The 21,412-nt window shown below is 40.5% G+C and overlaps 1 protein-coding gene across 2 annotated transcripts in view; it reads right to left on the bottom strand.

Annotated features, from left to right (window-relative positions):
* Positions 1-21,412, bottom strand: part of NIPAL2 (NIPA like domain containing 2) — an 85,554-nt gene that overhangs the window by 38,491 nt on the left and 25,651 nt on the right. For both annotated transcript variants that reach the window (XM_040261004.1, XM_040261005.1), the window contains exon 4: positions 6,697-6,756. In XM_040261004.1, the coding sequence (XP_040116938.1) occupies positions 6,697-6,756 (60 nt within the window). The remainder of the gene's footprint in view (positions 1-6,696; positions 6,757-21,412) is intronic.

Below are 21,412 nucleotides of genomic sequence, written 5' to 3'. Positions count from 1 at the left end.
AAAGCACTGAGAGCTGACTATTGATGGGGTCCAAAGGTGGAGCAGTCAGACAGCAGAGAGTAAGCTGCAGGTGGTCGTCAGCTACGGGACGCTGGATACAATCCATGATATAGGGGTGTGGGCTCATCTGCCACCCTTATGCCCAGACCTGCACCAAATACATTTCCTCATCAAATACAACTGAAGTTACATAAAAATCTACAATGATCTGGTGGGCATTTCAGATTCAGCTTGATACAAGTATTAATAAAATCTCTTCCTATAAACTTGTCATACGTACAAACCAGGGAAACAGGCTCATCCCTGCTCTTGGGAGTAAACGGGCTAGGCGTACTGGGAGGGCATATACCAAGGGAAGTAATCGTTCTTTTTAAGCAGCGTGCCCAAAGCTACAGATTTCACAGACAATCGTGGCTGACGTGAGAGTCACATTATGATCACCACCACACAGAAATGTGATGATAATAAGAACTATAATAGTGACAGCTAATACTTAGCATAATCTAAGTGCTTTATACAAACATAACTAATATTTCTTACAAAAAGCCTGCAAAACTATACTGCATGTTACTATACTAACATGTAGTATATGTATATTGTATAATATATAACATTGGATACTATTAAACTATTACTAGCCATATTTGACATATGAGAAAATTGAGTCACAGAGGGAATAATTATCTTGTCTGGGCTAAGTGAAGAGCTTGAATTGGAACTTAGGTAACCTACTCTTTATATATCTATATTTATTTATCTACTTGGCTGTGCTGGGTCTTAATTGTGGCATGTGGGATCTAGTTCCCTGACCAGGGATCAAACCCGGGCCCCCTGCCTTGGGAGCGTGGAGTCTTAACCACTGGACCACCAGGGAGTCCCTAGGTAAGCTGTTCTTAATGATTACACTCTTCTGCCTCTTGTATGCATAATGGACCAGGGCTGATAAACGGACTACACAAGTCTGTCATTCACCTTGTAGTCTCAGTGAGTGGCACCCCAGGAATTGTACTGAACACAACGTGAGGCTGGATGAAGCGTCTCCACAGGGGACAGAAGGAATGGACTCCTTCTGGCAGTGGTTCCTGAAGGCCCCGACTGGCCCTGAAGTTTCTTGAGAAGAGCATCTCCAAACTGGTGTTTCCTAGAACCCAGTTTCATCAGAGGGACACACCACCAAAAAGAGTTTCGACTCAAATCTATTTGGAAAGAGGTGAGTTAAACAAATTTAAATCGCTATTTTACTGGAAGACCCCTAGAGCCTGAACGTGTTAGTGTTCATTGTGAATCTCCTTGGGGAGGATATGGTTGTAATATTTTCTAAACATATTTGACCATTTATATCATCCTGAAGTAGTGTTTGGAGGAATATTTTATACTCTGAGAAATGCCTGACATTTAACTGGATCCAGCTGTGAGAATACAGCCTCTGTTTCAAAAGGCTACTGAAGCTCTGTTGCAAAAGTCTCCTATAGATGCTTGTGGATGGAGGCTGACATATAAAGATGGAGGAAGGGAAAACAGCCTATAGTCAAGCTCCTTCTGATGCATCTGTTCACCAGCATCTACAGCCTGCTGAGTTCCTCACCTGTGCAAGCCTTGGCTTCTAGAATCCATTTGCACAGTTCTTCCTCAAAAGACATCCAGTTTCCCAGCCCACCCTCCTCCTTAAGTAAAACCTGAAATCACTTTTAATTTTGTCCCCACTCTCCAGCTCAATGCCAGCTAGTGTTAACTGCTATTTAGCTAGCTTCTGGAACCTGGCTTGATCTGACTTCTGATAGCCTCAAGAGTTGAAAAATTCAGCTAACCTGACCTTACCCTACATTGCTGTCTGGTTTTCTTAGAGCTTGCAATATGCCGCCTGATCAATGGCGGTCCAGCTATTGCTTCAGTGGTGGTATACCACTGAACACCACAGCATAAACTGGATTCCTTCACACCAAAGAGTGCCTTCTCCTCAGTATAGTCTCTCCAGATTCCTTACGCTGAAGTCAGCCAAGTCCTGAAGAAGCCCTGGATTGGCAAGTCTCAAAAGTATTGTTGTTCAGTCGCTCAGTCATGTCTGACTCTCTGTGACCCCCGTGGACTGCAGCATGCCAGGCTTCCCTGTCCTTCACCATTTCTTGGAGTTTGCTCAAACTCATGTCCATTGAGTCAGTGATGCTATCTAACCATCTCATCCTCTGTCATCCCCTTCTCCTTTTGCCTTCAATCTCTCTCAGCATCACGGTCTTTTCCAATGAGTCAGCTCTTCATGTCAGGTGGCCAAAGTATTGGAGCTTCAGCTTCAGCGTCAGTCCTTTCAACACCTTAACTAAGTAGGGTGTATATTGTCACCCTGCTTATTTATCTAAATAATATAGTAAATTTAAATAGTTCTGAATCAACCATCATAAAGTCTCCCATTCTTGAGGCAGTTTTAAAACCAAATAGCCAATCTGTCCTCTCAACCAGAAATGATTTTTGTTTGGCTAGATTAGTATTCTAGGTCCTGGCTTCAAACCAAGCTGACCTCTGGTATGGGAGAAGGAAGGAAGGAACTGGTCTTTGTTTCACTATTAAGCTCTTGACATTCTATCAATGGGGAAACCATGTATAGGTGACTTGAAATAATCAAGTTACTGGTCTCTGGAGAGTGCTGATGTAATTTTTATTTTTATGATGACAATATTTGGACTTAAGTCAACTAGGATCTTACAGACTATTAGATTCAGTATTTTTGATGACTAAGGGAGGAGAGGGGGAAATACTATAGCTTTGGCTGATTGAAGGGGAGAGAATTTTGGTGCATTTTAGAGGAAAAATAATCATTACAATAATTTAAAGTTATTAATCCACTAAGAATCAGAGCACAGTCCAAAGCCTGTCATTGAATTAATAATAGTTGGCGATTTCTTTCAGACATAGCTTTTGTGAGGTCATTTTTTTGAAGTTAGTGGTGAAAAGCTTCATAGCCACAGATCAACATTTGGCAATAAATTAGTTCAGCTTGTTTCCACATGGTCCAAAAAAATCTTCATTTGTTCCATCATGAAAAACAAACTTTCATTTGCTTGAAGCAGGGAAAAATAAGTGATTTTCTTTTACACATTTTGACAATTTAATTTTTAGCATGTTTATATGTTAATCTTGTACAAAATGCCACTAACTACTCTTTTCCCTGTTTGGTTTTAGTCCCTGTAAAGAAAAAACAATGAATTTTTAGCTTTTAACAGAAAGAGCCAAGTTCTCTCATGGCAACAACAATATAGGTCCCAAGAAAATACATGTGACCTAACACACTCTGAGGATGGTTGGGGAAAAGTCCTTCCCTAAGCCTGAAAAGGGTTATTACATCTCAGATCATGATAATCATATGGTATTGCTGTCGGAGGCACAGGTACGGAATCGGTGACTATATCCTTTCTTATTCCTGTGACATTAATCAAGAATTGATCACTTTTAACTACAGTATGATACAAATATGATAACAGATAAATCTCTGCTCAAAAAGCATTCAGTTCAGTTCAGTTCAGTTCAGTCACTCAGTCGTGTCTGACTCTTTGTGACCCCATGAACCACAGCACGCCAGGCCTCCCTATTCATCACCAGCTCCAGGAGTCCACCCAAACCCATGTCCATCGAGTTGGTGATGCCATCCAACCATTTCATCCTCTGTCATCCGCTTCTCCTCCTGCCCTCGATCTTTCCCAAGCATTCAGGTAAAAGGCAAAAAAAACCTCAATCAGAGCTGTGGGAAATGTTAACTTTAATGTTATTAAAGTTCACTAAAATATCTTAATCAAGGTTTCCTCTCATGAAGAAACAGCACAAGGTGGTGGGTGGTGGTATTAACAGCTATGATAATAATAGCAGCCATTATTGAGGATGTATTACATGACAGACCCTCTTCCAAGAGTCTTACGTGCACAAGTTTTATATACTTGATTAATCCTATGATATAGGTAATACTATCTTCATTTTAAGGATGAGGAAATTTGGGGCTTAAAGGGATTAAGTAATTTAGTAAAAGTCACATAACTTTTTGAGTGTGAAATGGCAACCCACTCCAGTATTCTCACCTGGGAAATCCCACAGACAGAGGAGCCTAGTGGGCTACAGTCCATGGAGTTGCAAAAGAGTTGGACACGACTTAGCGACTAAACAACAACAAAGCAGATTTATAAATGAATGTTCCTGCATTTAAATGAGATGGCTCATGCAAAACACTTATAGCACCTGAGAGAAGTAGATATTTAATAAATCTTGGCTATTTTTAAAGTAAGAAAAATTTGCAAAGAATCAAAGAATCAATAGAGGGTTTTTTGTTGTAACATGTGTATGCGAGTGTATTTCCTATTTCTTACGTTTATAGTATTACCTCTTAGGAATGAAGTTAATCATAGAAATAATAATTTTATTATTAATAACAGGGCTTTCCATGTCTCAAAGTGCTTGTATCAATTATCCAATTTGACCCTTAAAATAGTCTTCTATATTTGTCAGCACACTGGCTTAGAGAAGTTAAGTAATACATTGGCCATACAGTTGATAGCAGAAGTTGAATCCAGCTTTGAACACTTGAGAGTGAGTTTATTTTATATCATTTGATGTTGAACTAGTTTACTGCTTTTAGTAATGTTCAGTTGATCTTGGGTTTTCTAAGAATATAATCAAATCACTGGCACATATTGCTATTTCTATCTCTTCCCTTCCTATAGCTATGACTTCCGTTGATTTTTCTCTTAATCCTCACTGGCAGTGCTTGTAGCACAGTAAACTCGTCTTATCTTTTTGTACGTTTGTCAACAGTGCTCAGGTTATTCCCTCTGTTTGCCATCCTCCACATGCTTGGAGGTGGTCCATGCCTGTCCTATTCAGCTGTCAGAACTAATTCAAATGGTATCTGTGCTACAGAAAATCCTCCCTAAGCTTTCTAACTAGAGTAATCTCTCTTTATTCTAAACCAGTGGTTCTCAACCGGAGGCAATTTTGCCTGCCCTCCGCCCCCCAAGGGAGATTTGACGATGTTTGAAGTTATTTTTGGTTGTCATAACTGGGGCAGAGTGTGCTACTGGCAGCTAATGGGTAAAGGCCAAAAGGGATGCTGCTAAACACACTACAAGGCACAGGCCATCCCCCTATGATGAATAAGCCAACCTGAAATGTTAGTAGTGCTGAGGCTGAGAAACTCTGTTCTAAACTAATGGTTCAGGCATTATAATACATATTATTTTCTGCTTTTAAAAATGTATTTTTGTATACATTTGATCATTGACCATATTACTTGAAGGCAGGGATTCTGTCTTAATCATTGTTTTATCACAAGGGTTCATAATAATTGGCAAGACTTCCTCTATATCCATCTGTATTACTTTATTAAATACCTTACATTTATTTAAACATTAATCAGCCATTAATTACAAAAGATGACATACATAAGATTAAACGACTTAAAAGTTTCCATAAGACTTTTGATAAATGAGAAACATAACGTAGGACCTAATTGCTTTAATCTATAAAACTCAGGCATTGCTCATTCTTATTTCTGATTCCATACAACGTCCCCAAATGAGGCCATAACCATAGTACAAAAAAAGAGTATAGAAAAATAATGTATTTGAAAAGCCACAGTTCACATATGAATGCATTTGGAAAAACATTTTAACCATGAAAATTTGACAGTGTTGACTAAAAAACTCTACTAGCAGAATCAAATCAAGGAGGAGAAAGAAAAAGTGAAAACTCCTTCAAGACACTAGGCTCAAGGGAAACACGATCAGGGAAACAAATGTTCAACATACCAACACTGGTGTCACATTTAAACTCAAACAGTTTTTTCTTTAATATGATCTCTTTGGAACTGAGTAGACGTGGCTTTATTTAAAGTGCCTAAAATCTCATACTCATTATCATATGTCGGCAGTAATTCAGACAGGATTTTGTCAAGGAAGAAAATATGAATTTTTATAATTCTTCTCACCAGTGATATTTCCAACAAGAGGTAGAAGATACAATCAATATGTGATGGCTTTGCCGTGCAGCAGAAACATTTTTTTACAGCCAGTAAGGCTACTGTGATTTTTCATTAATAGCTGTATTTCTAAATTTAAAAAAAATTTTTTTTTTTTGGCTATACTGCACGGCTTATGAGATCTTAAGTTTCCTGACCGGGAATTGAACCCATATCCTTAGCAGTGAGTACGTGGAGTCCTCACCACTGGATTGCCAGGGAATTCCCTGTAAATAAAATTTTGAAGATCAATATTCTATGTTACTTTTGGAAAAGCCTAACAAAAAATTAGGTAGTTAATTGGTACATCTAATTTTTGGATGTGGTTTTCATTTTCATGCAGTCCCTTCATGCAACAATCTATCAAATATGTCCTTTGAAGTGGAATACTCTATTAGGTAACACAGATGTTTTCTTGGATTTTATTACGTTCATAAAACTTTCATAACATCCACAATAGTAATAATACTGTAATAATGATCTGCTGTGGTCAATAGCTTGGGCAGCAGCCTCAATGAAGATGCACGTATTTTATGTCAAAGAGCAGATGGCAACTCCAAGGCAGAATAGTGTTCGCCTCTAGATGACACTATATCCATTTCAGTAATTTGTTCCTTGCTTTTAAAGCACACATTTTTAATGGATAGGATTAGTTATTTCCTCATCAAACAGCTTTAATTATCTGAATTAAATAATTAACTTACCTACTAAATCCGAGGCTCTCAAATTTTCTCTCAGAAACATAACAGAAATAATAGCACTACCTAGAAAGAAAATGGTCATTAGAGGTGTTTCCAAGTATAAAAACACATATTATGCAACACCGTTTGAAAGGAGTCAAGTAGTCTCCGGTCTCACTAGCTGTGTCCTGGTCAGAGACACCCGGCGACTGTGGCCGTGGAAACGGCCCCTGTCCCCCTCATGGCTGAGGAGTCACGGAAATGGGCCTGCTTTATAATGAACCTACAGCAGTAACCGGAATGGTGCACGGTATACAGTGAGGACTTAATAAAGGCTGACTGAATGACTAAATGCCTGAGTGAAAAGAAAAGAATGAAAGAAAGAGGTAGGGAGGGAGTAAGGAAGGAAGAAAGAAGGTAGAGACAGAAGGGAAGGATGGAAAGGCAGAAAGAGACAGAAGGGAAGGAAAAAAGAAAGGACAAAGAAAACCCCCTTAATTTCATCTCCAACTGACACGTACCTCCCCTCACTTCCTCCCATAATCCCTCTGCCAAGGATACCTCCATTGAGCACCAGGACCCAAGGACTCCTCCCAGTCTCCCCTCTCCTTCACACGACTCATCCAACAGCCTACTGGGTCGGTTAGGTTGGGATTTCACTGTCTCTCAAGTCCAGCCCTGCCTCTTCATTCCCTCTCACAATTCCAGCCAGCTTCACCTCAGGCTTAGACGGTGCTAACAGCTCCCCTCTGGAGCCTCCCATTTCACTACCCCTTCCCCACAGCACTAGAGGCATCTTTCTAAAAGGCAAATCAAATGTAAATCCACAGCTTAAAACCTCTTAATGGCTTCCTGTCATATAGAGGACAAAGGCCAAACTGCTAAGCATAACATTCAAAGACAGCCACAGTCTTACTCCTGACAATTTCCTTGCCGTGTTTGCTCTTCATCTCTTCTATATTCAGTGTCCACTGTCACTAAATTAATCATAATCCCCAGCAGCACCAGTGAGTTTCATGCTAAAGGATTTTTCTACAAGTGGTTCCCTGTGCATCTCTGCCTCCATCTTTTAACCCAACTCTAAACTCAAGCATCACCTCTGGATTCTCCCAGACTGAGCTGACCACTCCACCCATATGTGTCATTACCCCTCATACAGCTTTCTCATTACATAAGACTCTTTCTTTTTTTTTTTTTTGGCCTGTTTTCCGCAAAAGATATTTAGGCTCTTTTACTGTGGTGTTGGAGAAGACTCTTGAGAGTCCCTTGGACTGCAAGGAGATCTAACCAGTCCACAGAAGGAGATCAGCCCTGGGATTTCTTTGGAAGGAATGATGCTAAGGCTGAAGCTCCAGTACTTTGGCCACCTCATGTGAAGAGTTGACTCATTGGAAAAGACTCTGATGCTGGGAGGGATTGGGGGCAGTAGGAGAAGGGGACGACGGAGGATGAGATGGCTGGATGGCATCACGGACTCGATGGACGTGAGTCTGAGTGAACTCCGGGAGTTGGTGATGAACAGGGAGGCCTGGCGTGCTGCGATTCATGGGGTCACAAAGAGTCGGACACAACTGAGCGACTGAACTGAACTGAACTGACTGATTCTAAGATATGTCTTTTTAAAAACTATTTATTCGGCTGTGTTGGGTCTTAGTTGTGGCATGCCCTGTAGTGAGTGCGATCTCAGTTCCCTGATCAGGGACTGAACTTGCAACCCTGCATTGGAAGGCAGATTCTTAACTACTGGACCTGAGATATGTCTTATGAGATAGGACCTGGAAGTCCTGAGATATATCTCACTTTTTGAAGATCTCTTGTATATAGTTAGTGTGTGTGTGTTAGTTGCTCAGTTGTGTCCGATTCTTTGGGACCCCATGGACTGTAGCCCACCAGCTCCTCCATCCATGGAGTTCTTCAGGCATGAATATTGGAGTGGGTAGCCATTCCCTTCTCCAGGGGATCTTCCTGACCCAGGGATTGAACCCAGGGCTCCTGAATTAAAGACGGATTCTTAACCATCTGAGCCACCAGGGAAGCCCAAGGAGTTAGTACCCAGCACATAAATAAAAGGGTTGGTGGGATCTCCTGCATTTGTCGACCCTCTTTCCCATTACTGATGCTAATGAACCCTCAACCTTACAACCGAACCATGACCTACTAAGATATGTGGGGTAAGCTGAATCTGAGTTGTTCTTCCTCTGGAATCATTAGACAATGGGAACATCCAAATTTGCAATAATACAAACACAAAAACCAAAACTTCACAACATAACTTGCATTTAAAATTTTTTAAAAAACCATTGGCTGAACTTTTTGTTTTCTTAAAGTATAAATACAGAAAGAAAAATTACCACAAAATAATATTATCATCTAGAAAAAAACCCACAGTTAATATACTTGTATGTTTACTTCCCTTTTGTTGAGATCAAATTATAATGCAAAATTTCTTTTTTTAGTTACTGTACTAAAAACAATTTGCCATATTATTAAAAATTCTTCATAGATATAATTTTAATGAGTCTGAATTATAATCCACCAAATCAGTTACATTTGAATGTAACTCTATCTGGTGTTGGGGTTTCCATAGTGGCTCAGATGGTAAAGAATCTGCTTGCAATAAAGGAAATCTGGGTTCAGTCCCTGGGTCAGGATGATCCTCTGGAGAAGTGATTGGCAACCCACTCCAGTATTCTTGCCTAGAGAATTCTATGGGCAAAGGAGCCTGGCGGGCTACGGTCCATGGGATCACAAAGAGTCGGAAATGACTGAGTGACTAACACACACACATTTCTGGTATTCTGGCAACTGATTTAAAATAAAAGCACAAATCCACACCAGAAACCTTCACTCAAGACAAGCTGGCATCTCCATATGCTTCCTCCATCTTTTTCTCAACCCAGCTCTCTCTCATTCAAGGGAGACACGTTCTTGCAGAGCTTTCCTGGGCAAGTTATTTATAGAAACAGAGGTTTCACACAAAATAAACAGCATGGGAAACATCCACCAAGCATGAGTTTCACTGTGTGGCATGGCCGCTCTTCAGAAGAAAAGTTATGACAAACCTAGATAGCATATTAAAAACTAGAGACATCACTTTGCCAACAAAGGTCTGTATAGTCAAAGCTGTGGTTTTTCCAGTAGTCATGTATGGATGTGAGAGCTGGACCACAGAGAAGGCTGAGTGCTGAAGAATCAATGCTTTTGAACTGTGGTGCTGGAGAAGACTCTTGAGAGTCCCTTGGACAGCAAGTAGATCAAACCAGTCCATCCTAAAGGAAATCAGTCCTGAATATTCATTGGAAGACCTGATGCTGAAGCTGAAGCTCTACTACTTTGGCCATATGATGCAAAGAGCTGACACACTGGAAGAGACCCTGAAATTGGGAAAGATTGAGGGCAGGAGGAGAAGTGGGTAACAGGATGAAGTCGTTGGATGGCATCACTGACTCAATGGACATGAGTTTGAGCAAACTCCGGGAGATAGTGAAGGACAGGGAAGCCTGGTGTGCTGCAGTCCATGGGGTCGCAAAGAGTTGGACACAACTTAGCAACTGAACAACAACAACAGTGGCTTTAGAACATGAAAGCAATATTTTCTACAGATAAATTAATGTATAGATACATAGCTCATTGCCATAAGAATCGAGTTTGGGACTAGCATAAAAATGTATGAAAAATTTCTATTTCAGATTTGGACCAAATAATTCAGGGAAACTAATTTCACACTTTAGAGCATTAGAAAAGGTATATTAAAAAAAAATCAAGATCTCATTCCCAACTCCCATTACTAATGTCCTATGTATATGTAAGGAATCTTTCCAAGCAGCCCTTCTCCAAGGGATCTTATCCACCCAGGAATCAATCCAGGGTCTCCTGCATTGCAGGTAGATTCTTTACCAGCTAAGCTACCAGGAAACCCCTTCCAAGCAGAGGGAGATGGATTAACAATGCTGCTGCTGCTAAGTCGCTTCAGTCGTGTCCAACTCTGTGCAACCCCAGAGACGGCAGCCCAGCAGGCTCCCGCGTCCCTGGGATTCTCCAGGCAAGAACACTGGAGTGGGTTGCCATTTCCTTCTCCAATGCATGAAAGTGAAAAGTGAAAGTGAAGTCGCTCAGTCATGTCCGACCCTCAGCAACCCCATGGACTGCAGCTCACCATGTTCCTCCGTCCATGGGATTTTCCAGGCAAGAGTATTGGAGTGGGTTGCAATTGCCTTCTCTGGTATTAACAATAGGTAACAATAAAAAAATAGGTAAAGTATCATTACACTGCTGCTGCTGCTGCTGCTAAGTTGCTTCAGTCGTATCCGACTCTGTGCGACCCCAGAGATTGCAGCCCACCAGGCTCCCCTGTCCCTGGGATTCTCCAGGCGAGAACACTGGAGTGGGTTGCCATTTCCTTCTCCAATGCATGAAAGTGAAAAGTGAAAGTGAAGTTGCTCAGTCGTGTCCGACTCCTATCGATCCCATGGACTGCAGCCTACCAGGCTCCTCCGTCCATGGGATTTTCCAGGCAAGAGTACTGGAGTGGGGTGCAATTGCCTCTTCTGATCATTACACTAACACATACTAAATGCATTCCATTATAACAATCCTTGAGATGTCTATTTCACAGAGAAGGATTCCATCAAGAAGGGAGACACTGCTTACATGGAATAAGGAGATTTTAGAGCTAGCGGGAGATACAGAGATAATCTACTCTAGGTTCTAACCTTTACAGTTGGGAAACTGAGGTCCAAAGGTCTCTTATTTATTGATCTTTTCATTTAACAAACATTTATATTACAGCACAGCTGGAACCGGCACCCATATTTCCTTGTCCCACTTCAGAGCACTTTCTAGCATACTACACTCCATTTCCTTCCTTAGAGTAAGAAAGGCATCATTTTCCTTCTCATTGCTAAGCCACAGTTTCAGAAATAATGTCACTTTCAGAAGGAAGACAGAAGAACACTATGTAGTAGACAATTTCATTGCTAAAAGCAAAAAGGACATGATTGGTAACAATAAACTTGAAATATACTATATACATCAAATTATACCAATTGCCATAAAATAGTTATTAGAGTCTTATGAAACACAAATATACTACTTTTACTTTCTGAAAGAATTTATGTGCCTGATATATTTTCCATAAGTTTTGAGAGAACATGTAATTTGCTACAAAATTTTAGCTAAGATAAGGGAATGAGATTTTTTTAAAATTTATCTAGCAAAGAAAGTAATGAAGAAGAACATTCTATTAAGATACATCTACTTATAACTAATTTATCTTGCAAAACATGATTAAAATGAGATCTGTATTGAGCAAAAAGACAGTTTCTGAGCAACAGCTAATAACATGATTTCTAAGAACAGCAGTAAATTTTAATTTTATTTCTATTTAATTGGAGGATCATTGCTTTACAATGTTGTGTTGGTTTCTGCCGTACAACAAGAATCAGTCATAATTAGATATACACATCCTCCCTCTTGAGCCACCCTCCCCACTCCCATCTCACCCTTTCAGGTTGTCAAGAACAGTAGTAAATTTTTTAAATGAGAAAAAAATAAGCAAACTGAACTGTTCCCATATACATCTGCAATCAGAGATCTGTCAAACTCAGCTCTGTCTAGTTGTTGCTATAACAACAACCTTGCCTTCTAAACATGTACAAGGAAGGGAAAACTATTACCCTTTTGTTTCTATAGTAAAAATTAATATTTAAAAATACAGCATCTTAAGATCAATAGTTTAAAAAGCATTGAAACAGATAATACTGGTAACTGAACAGATTTTTACTAAGTATATTAAACTAAAGTTACTACGGAGCCCTAACTTCAGCACTCACAGTTTTATGTACATTTTTGACTAGAGGCATCACTGAGCAGAGGCTCATAAATCCTTTTCCATGCTGGCTTTCACAGGTCATGCTTCTATACAGAGAATGCTCCCAGACACAGGCCTACACAGAGTGCTCTTGGCACAGGAGTTAATTCATTGCATGGTGAACACAGTGACTCCAGAGGCTCTGTGGACCACAGTGATTTTTAAATGCATTTTTAAAAAAAGGTAGCCTATGAGAGATAACACGCCCAAATTCAAACAGTGGTTATGTAGGAATCGTGGAAAAAAATACAGCGGGAATACTATGTAAGAGAAAAGGACAAAAAAGTGTCTTCTTGTATTTTCTTTGGTCCAAAAGAGTGCTCCCATGGTGCCGTCATGGTGCCGTTTACTAACGTATTCACACAGCCTTGATCGTAATACCTCATGGTCAGGAGAATCAGCAACAGTTATAACGGACTGACTCCTACTGGGAAGTCATCTATACTCTTTTTGGTGGTGAAGCGTCATCTGGCTTGCAGGCAGAATGGAAACGATTTCCTGTCACGGCTGTGTACAAGGGTGAGGTACCTGGACACTCTGACTTGGATTTCCAGATGGAAACACACAGAGGCCAAGCTGAGAGCCCCGTGCTCCAGCTGCACCAGGTGTATGAGGAGCTGTCAGTCCCACGTGCAGACGCGCTTCAGTTTGCAGCATGATGATAGATGTGCACATTTTACTTAGATTCTCTCCTCCAACACAAACAATAATTTCTTTTTTATTAAGGGTTTAAGAACACAAAAGAGGCTATTCAAATGTGTTATGGTATGGCTATTTTTTCTTTCACATTTATTTACTTTTCTCCACTTTTTTACCCTTTTATGACCACTGCTATAAAGATAGATTTAACCCAAAGTTTTAAAAAATCAATTACATTTTATTTAAATGTGAGTATGTATATGACATTCTTATCTGATTCAGCTGGGAAGGAAAAAACCTTTGGTTCCAGGGGCACAAACCCAAACTGGCCTACAGGGGCGAGTTGGGTAATCCTCTAAAGAAGAAGGAACAATGAGGGTGGTGGGCTGTGTTGATCAGAGGCTGTGGGCCTGTGGTGACCTGGCATACACAAGATCAATGAAAGGCGGTAGCCAGAACTCAAGTCCTAGCCAACTTTAAGTTCAGTGTTACCGGATCTGATTCTTTAAGACAAAAATCCAGTTTTTGTGCATCACTGTCCAATTTTTAAACATGGGAAATTAATTTGTATTCTTAAAAAGTATTCTTTGAGCCAAACAAATACAGCAGAGACCCGATCTGGTCTACAGGCCACCCCTTTGTAAACTCTGATCTAGTCCGCAAATGAAAATTCCATCAGCTCGCCTGCCTAGATATTCAATTTATTGTTTAACCTCTATAATCTGAAGAGAAACCAGGGTATATGTTTATAATACAGGGAAGCAGAACACAAAGTATTAAAGAAAACACTCTTATAAAAAAAAAAAAGATCCCATGACATGAAAAGAACATATTTATACAATAATGCTACAAACAGTTCCTCACATGTAAATATCTGGCTTGTGGTTTCTGACCGCTTAAAATGGCAACTTTATTGTGCTGCTAAAAAGCAAACCACAAAAGCACTTTCATGTCAGTCACAATCAAACTTCAAATACGTGGGCATGTTGAGTGCACTCACAGGCTCAAGCAACTCTAACCATTTTGAGGTACTGACTTCTCCAAAAGGATCACTCCTCTTTAGTTGCAGAATTGGAGGAGAGAAGTATGTCAATTACAATGAATTCCAAGGAATTAGGATTCGAAAGTCTGAGGATGTGACACTCTGAAAAATGTTTCTTGACAGAAAAGAAAGTTGTCCCACCACCTATATTGGCAGGAAAGTATCCAATAATTCATGTTAGTAAAAATCGCTGAAGGGCGTGGAGAAAAAGGAACCTTCCTACACCACTGGTGGGAAGGTAAATTGGTACAGCCACTGTGGAGACGAGTATGGAAGTTCCTTAAAAAACTAAAAATAGACTTACCATATGATCTGGAATTCCACTCCTGAGCATACATCCAGACAAAACTATAATTCAGAGAGATACATGCACCCCTATATTCACAACAGCACTATTCAGGACATGCAAGCAACCTAAACGTCCACTGACAGATGAGCTGACAGGTGAGCGGACAAAGAGGGTGAGGTACTCATATACAATGGAGTATTACTCGGCCACGAAAAGAATGACATAGTGCCATTTGCAGCAGCATGGACCTAGAGATTTTCATATTAAGTAAAGTAAGGCCGACAGAGAAAGACAACCATTGTGTTATCACTTATTTGTGGAATCTAAGAAAATGATACAAATGAATTTATTTGCAACACAGAAAGAAACTCACAGACATAGAAAATAAACTTATGGTTACACTCCAGATGTAAATATAAAACAGGAAAACAAGGACCTACTGTATAGCACAGGGAGACACACTCAATATTTTTATAACACTCTATCATAGAAAAGAGTCTGAAAAACACGCACACATATATAACTAAATCACTTTGATGTATACATGAAACTGACACAATATTGTAAGTTAACACCTGCTTTTTAAAAAAGAGAAAAAATTGCTATTGTCATTTATTGAAGATAATGAAATTATAGGTAACATGCATAATTTCAAATGAGGAAAGTTACCTGGATTAAGAACAAACATCTTTTCTACATTTTTCTTGATATACATTAGTGATTAAATTGAATGAAAGGACTCCAAAAATGTAAAAATACTATCACTGACAGGATTAACTCTGTATTATACATGTAATAGAGCAATATATCATCAGCAGCAGTTTCTTTAGAAATACTCTGTGGTGTCCTCAAAAAGTAAGGATGGGTGGAAAAGATGTTTCAAATAAAGGTTTTTGGGTTTTAGGAATGCTTTCAGCTGAGAGTGCATGAGCAGACATAAAATGAGGACTTCAAGGATTTATTCCACACATTTTATTTAGGCAGGTTTTTGGGACAAATGTGCTAAGGCAGACAACCCAGCAAGCCACCGAGAAAAGGGATATTTTCCGCATATTTTCAGGGTAAAAACAAGCGTCCGTGTGAAGTACCACCATCACAGGCAGCCCATGAGCCCTGACAGCCTCATTCAGGCTGGCGCCGAGCACAGGGCATTAAAGGACAGAGAATCTGCCGCATCGAGGTTTGTGGGACGCTACAGGTCACTCGCTCATGGGCCTGTTTGTGTTTTCCTTCATTTGTTTCTAATAAAAATCTTGGAGACCAAAGTTACTGCTTGAGATGACTTCTCTGGAATTCCAAAAGGCCTCACTAGGGTTTTCTGGCTGTGCTAGGACCATTGTTTAATGGAATACAGACACGCTGCAGCTTACAGCTTCATAACAGCACACAGAAATACATGAAACAACATATATTTCCACATCATGAATCTCAATTTGAACAAAAGCCAGCATGCTAGGGAAAACGCATGGTGGAAAAGACTTACCAGTCATCTGCTTTATTCTCGCTCATTTTCTCAGTGCAGTTCAGATCTCCAGCCTTAATTCAAATTAGCCGAGTCACAGAGTGACTACTTCTCTTAGGAAATTTTCCCAGGGCCAAGGAGACCTCACTGCTATTAATTTTATCATTTCATATAAAATTCTAAGTGTTTGATCTCATATAATTCATTGTGAATTTAATCTACTTATTACTCACTTGGGCAGTAATTAAGTAAAATAACAAGCTTATTTTGTACCATACGGTACCTGGCATGGTGGATGCTCATTCAGCATTAGTTTCCTACCTTTAACTATTTCTAAACTGTTACCTGAATTTAATTTGGGAAAAGGTGATCTATTCTCTGAACTCTGATTACTTTCAATCAATACACTCAGAGGTATAGAACTGAAAAATGTCCATCATGTTTTATTTCTCCCACCCTTCCTGCCCCCACAACAACATCCCCTTCATATCCCACTCCCTAGCTACCCCTAGACAAGTCAGTTTTATACTGAGAGAAGTCTACCATGAACCTCTTTCATTTTCTGTGGCTTCAACTCTTCAGTTTATTGATAACTTTATTATTTTCACTCATCTCTCAATGGTTATGCATAGCATAGATCACCATCAGGGGATAAACAGAAAAAAGAAAACATGAAATGTAAGGGCACATTTTGTATTAATAGACGCACAAATAACCTAACTCAACCCCCCAAAGGACAGGCTTATAAACCTGTAAGTATTTACAGAAGCGAGTATTCACCAGTTCTTTGCAATAAATGTTTAACCATTGCACTTCATCAGGAATTGAAATCTTTTAAATAACACCTTGGAGAAGGAAATGGCAACCCACTCCAGTATTTTTGCCTGGAGAATCCCATAGACAGAGGAGCCTGGCAGGCTACAGTTTATGGGACTGCAAAGAGTCAGACACAACTGAAGTGAGAGAGCAAACAAACAACACCCTGGAACAGAACAGAACACTTCTCTTTCAATATCCTAGAACAGGACATCCTAGAACACTCAATCCTCACTTGATCAACATTCAAATTCAGACCAATTCTGTGAGGCTGTATTGTATGATTTCTTGTATCATGCTGTCCTGAAAAAAATCAGACAGCCGGCAACATGATACATAGTCCCAATCTCCTGGTCTCAGCTGAATGGTCAAGAGGAACACTAAGCAGGTCATTCGGAGCATGATGAGCGCTGCCAAAGGGGAAGTAAGGGCCAAAGCTTCTACATGCAGTTGAACAGGTTGTGCACTGCACAAAGACACTACATTTGAGGGGGCACCATCCACATCTCAGATCTTGGTGCTTTGTATATTTCTCAGGACAATTTTCTGACAGATGACACTAGCGTGTCCTGCTCCACTCACATTACTGTATTAAGATAATCTGCACACCAGAATAAAGTATCATGAGAAAGGCTGCCTTTTTCTAATTCACAAAAGGGCACCAAATAGATGAGAGGAGGGCCCATGCAGGGTGCTAAGGGAGCAGAGAAGAAGCCAGTTTAATTTAGTACAGAAGCAAAAAAAAAAAAAAAAAAAAAAGGCCTCCTAGGGAAGAGGGACAGGAAAGATTAGCAGCAGTTTAAAATTTTATTACAAACTGCTCAGAATATCCAACTTATTTCTCTTTATTGGATTTCTGGTGTAATAAATAGTTTCTCAGAAAAACACTTTCTCAAATTGCAGTTAGATCTGAATGTCTCTCTGAAGTTAATTAGCAAGTGAACAAAAGTGCTCTGAAGCCAGAGCGAGAAGACAGAAAGTTGCACGCACATTTTAGACTGTTTTCCCTTGGACACAATTCTGTGTCTGTTTTTTATATGTATTTTGTTTTGCTAGGTTATTTGGAAATTCTGGTATTTTCCAACACATTTTGGTGGGAACTATGTGGAGGAGTCAAAAGATAATTGCTGCTTAATGGCTGAACAAATGAGCTGTGAGGAGCCTACCCTTCTTCTCCCTGAGAATTAATTAATTACTGGAGGACCGACACTGAAGCTGAAGCTCCAATACTTCGGTCTCCTGATTCGAACAACCGACTCATTGGAAAAGACTCTGACGCTGGGAAAGATTGAGGGGAGGAGGTGTAGGGGGCAACGGAGGATGAGATGGTTGGATGGCATCACCGACTCAGTGAACGTGAGTTTGAGCAAACTCTGGGAGATGGTGAAGGACAGGGAAGCCTGGTGTGCTGCAGTCCCTGGGGTTGCAAAGAGTCGGACACAACTTTCGTGACTGAACAACAATGATAAGGACAATAAAAGGCATTTCTTGAAGTGGTTCATTCATTTTTGAGAATTTAACAACCAGGCATCTTCAGAAGCATGGAAGTAAACTCCCTTATAAAGAATAATGTACTGTGTTTCTAGTTAATTAAAAATATAAATCACAGTGATGATAGCCAGATTTGTCACTGTGTCAAACACTGCACTGTGTATCCAATACTGTTCTTAAGTGTTTGTGTTTGCTCAATTCTTTCCCATGACAACTTCTGAGGGAAGAACTGTTTCTATTCCCATTTTATAGATGATGGAACTGAGGCATAAACCCATCTAAGTAACTTGCCTGAGGTCACAGAGCTTTCCAGGCGCACATCCTAGAGCTTGTACTCTTCACCATTCTATTGCCCTGTCTTATTGCGAAGAGTATCCAGCCAAAGCTTTAGATGAAATTGAAACACCAACTCTTAAGATTTCTTAATTACTGGAAAAACAAACTCCTAGAATTAACCATGAAAAAAAGTGAAACTGGTAGTTACTCAAGTCATGTCTGACTCTTTGGGGCCCCATGGATGGTAGCCCACCAGACTCCTCTGTCCATGGGATTCTCCAGGCAAGAATACTGGAGTGGGTTGCCATTCCCTTCTCCAGGGAATGGAGGTAGCCATTTCCTTCTCCCAACCCAGGGATCGAACCCAGGTCTCCCACATGGTGGGTGGATTCTTGACTGTCTGGGCCACCAGGGAAGCCTGCCAGCATATAATCAGCATTTTAGCCAGAATAAGCTGTTGTACTTATTATTCAGTGAGAAAAGGAAGGTAAAAGTATAAGGTGATACAAGAATATGAGGGCTCTGAGCTTCTTTCTCCAAAAGAGGACCCAGGCCTGGGCATTCAGATCTGCCTGTGTATCAAGATTACTCCCATTATCCAACTCCCCACTGCGCTGTAGGTACCAGCCAGGTATCTATCCTATCTGAGTCTCTAGAACGCTCTGACTGCTTGTGAGCATTGCCATAAGGACTCTCTAGAGGGTTTTCTGCAGAACTGTTGTCCCTTGAGATGTTTCTTATAAAAGCATCTTGTGGACAATAGATTTGGAAAGCTGCTGCTGCTGCTAAGTCGTTTCAGTTGTGTCCGACTCTGTGCGACCCCATAGACGGCAGCCCACCAGACTCCGCCATCCCTGGGATTCTCCAGGCAAGAACACTGGAGTGGGCTGCCATTTCCTTCTACAATTGGAAAGCTGGCTTACTGCATTTGCTTCTGAAAAATTGACAGCGTGCCTGGGCCTATCCCAGAGCCTCAAGAAATCCTCCACTCAGGAAACCTTTGTACTGTTTTAAATCCAATATTGCAGAAACCTGCTTGATTACAGAATTCTTTGTTTCTTAGAACGCCTATGAAACCATCAATAAAACTTGTGCCTGAGAAAATGCCACCTCCAGGTAAGCATGTCAGTGTAGAGCAGCAGGACACACAGAGAGAAGGAAAGAAAGACTAGAAAGGAAGATGGTTCAAGGCGAGAACGTAGGTGGAGTACAAACTGAAATATCCCTGGTGGTTACTGTAGTGCTTCTTACGTGCTAGTCCTAAAAAAAAAAATCTGTTGCATTGAAGTGTACAAAGGGAGGAGGAATTTTGATTATGTAAGACAAAGCAGTGGGACTGACATAACAGCAGCCTGGGCTTAGTGACCCACACAGTATCGCCTTACTTCTGGAGAGGAGGAAAAGGAACACAGTGTATTGGTATGAACCAGGCTACCCAAGGAGAATGAAGAAGATGGAAGAAAGTTCCTTCATTTGGACTTAAGAGCTAAAACTTAAAAACAAAACAAAACAAAACAAAAAACGGTTTGGACTTCAGTTTTCTTATTTTTTTTTCTTTTCAAACTTTGAAAGCCACAAAAGACAGCAGAAAAGCTAGAAAAGAATCTGCCTCTCATGCAACATTGCAACAAATATTACCTTTAAAAAAAAATCATAGGAAGGTTTGATTTCCTTCTTGAAGCTCCCAAGAAATAACAGGGAAAATGAAATTAGTAAAGTGTAGACACTTTTCTGCCTCAGCTGTAGACACAGCCATCGATAACATATTTATTAAAAAATACTGTCCCCTTCACTTCACGTTTTTCTAGAGTTTCTAGAACCTTTATAAAGAATTATAAAAGTGGTCGGGGGTTGTTCTGGCGAAAATCCTCCATCTCCAGCATCCCTTACCCACCCACAACACTGCACAGTGACCTGAATTCAACGCAGGAGTGCTGTGGGAATATTATTTATGAGCATATATTACCGTGTGCAAAGACTGTAAAGCAAGAAACAATTTGTGTCTGAGGCTATAGTTTTACTTCTTGGAATCATTTTAAATGGGTAGAGAGGGAGGTTGCTAAAAATGCTCTAAAGCTGAAACATTAATCCAGGCTAGGGGTAGACGAAGACAAACGAAGGAGAGCATGGAGAAGAGCCTATCTCCAAGTCTGAAGGTGGGTGGGCTGCCCCGCCCCCTCCAGGAAAGCTGGGAGGACACTGTCTGGGGTGGGGGGAAGGCGGTTAAACTTAAAACCTCCCGTTATTAACGAGAGCTTCAAGCAAGTCATGCCGAGATGAGCAGCTTCACAGGCGGCTTCACTGAAGGTCTGTGAGGAGTTTATCAGGCCTGGCCCTTCATCTCTGATAATTTCCGACTTCTCACTTCGGGTCCCAAGAGGCCTGGCTTATCTTCATTTCTGTTCTTTATAATAAATCCAGCACATCCCCCTTCCTTTGTGCTAGTTGGAATGGCTCTTTTCTCGTTCCCAGAAAAAAGCTTCCCAGGACCAGGGGATTCGAGATAAACGGAGAATTTTAGCACAGTGTGGTGCACTCAAGCCTCCCCCAGGCCTCTGTTTGATCTGCCTGGGCACTTCTGTTTTAGGCGGTTGCACCGAAACAGCATGAAGCAGAATAAGAAACGAAACTAGAGATAAGCTCTAAACAGACAGTCGCTATGAAAAATAATACAACATTTTCAGAACAACGGGGGCCTATAGAAGTCTCAAGGTGACAATATAACTATGTGTGCATGCTAAGTCACTTCAGTCATGTGCAACTCTTTGCGACCCTATAGATCACAGTCCTCCAGGCTCCAACGTCCATGGAATTCTCCAAACAAGAATACTGGAGTGGGTTGCCATGCCTTCCTCC

Source organism: Oryx dammah, unplaced genomic scaffold (genome assembly GCF_014754425.2).
Source record: "Oryx dammah isolate SB20612 unplaced genomic scaffold, SCBI_Odam_1.1 HiC_scaffold_19, whole genome shotgun sequence".
Lineage (NCBI taxonomy): Eukaryota > Metazoa > Chordata > Mammalia > Artiodactyla > Bovidae > Oryx > Oryx dammah.
Note: the sequence above shows the minus strand (reverse complement) of the source record. Positions and strands in the feature narration are given on the sequence as shown.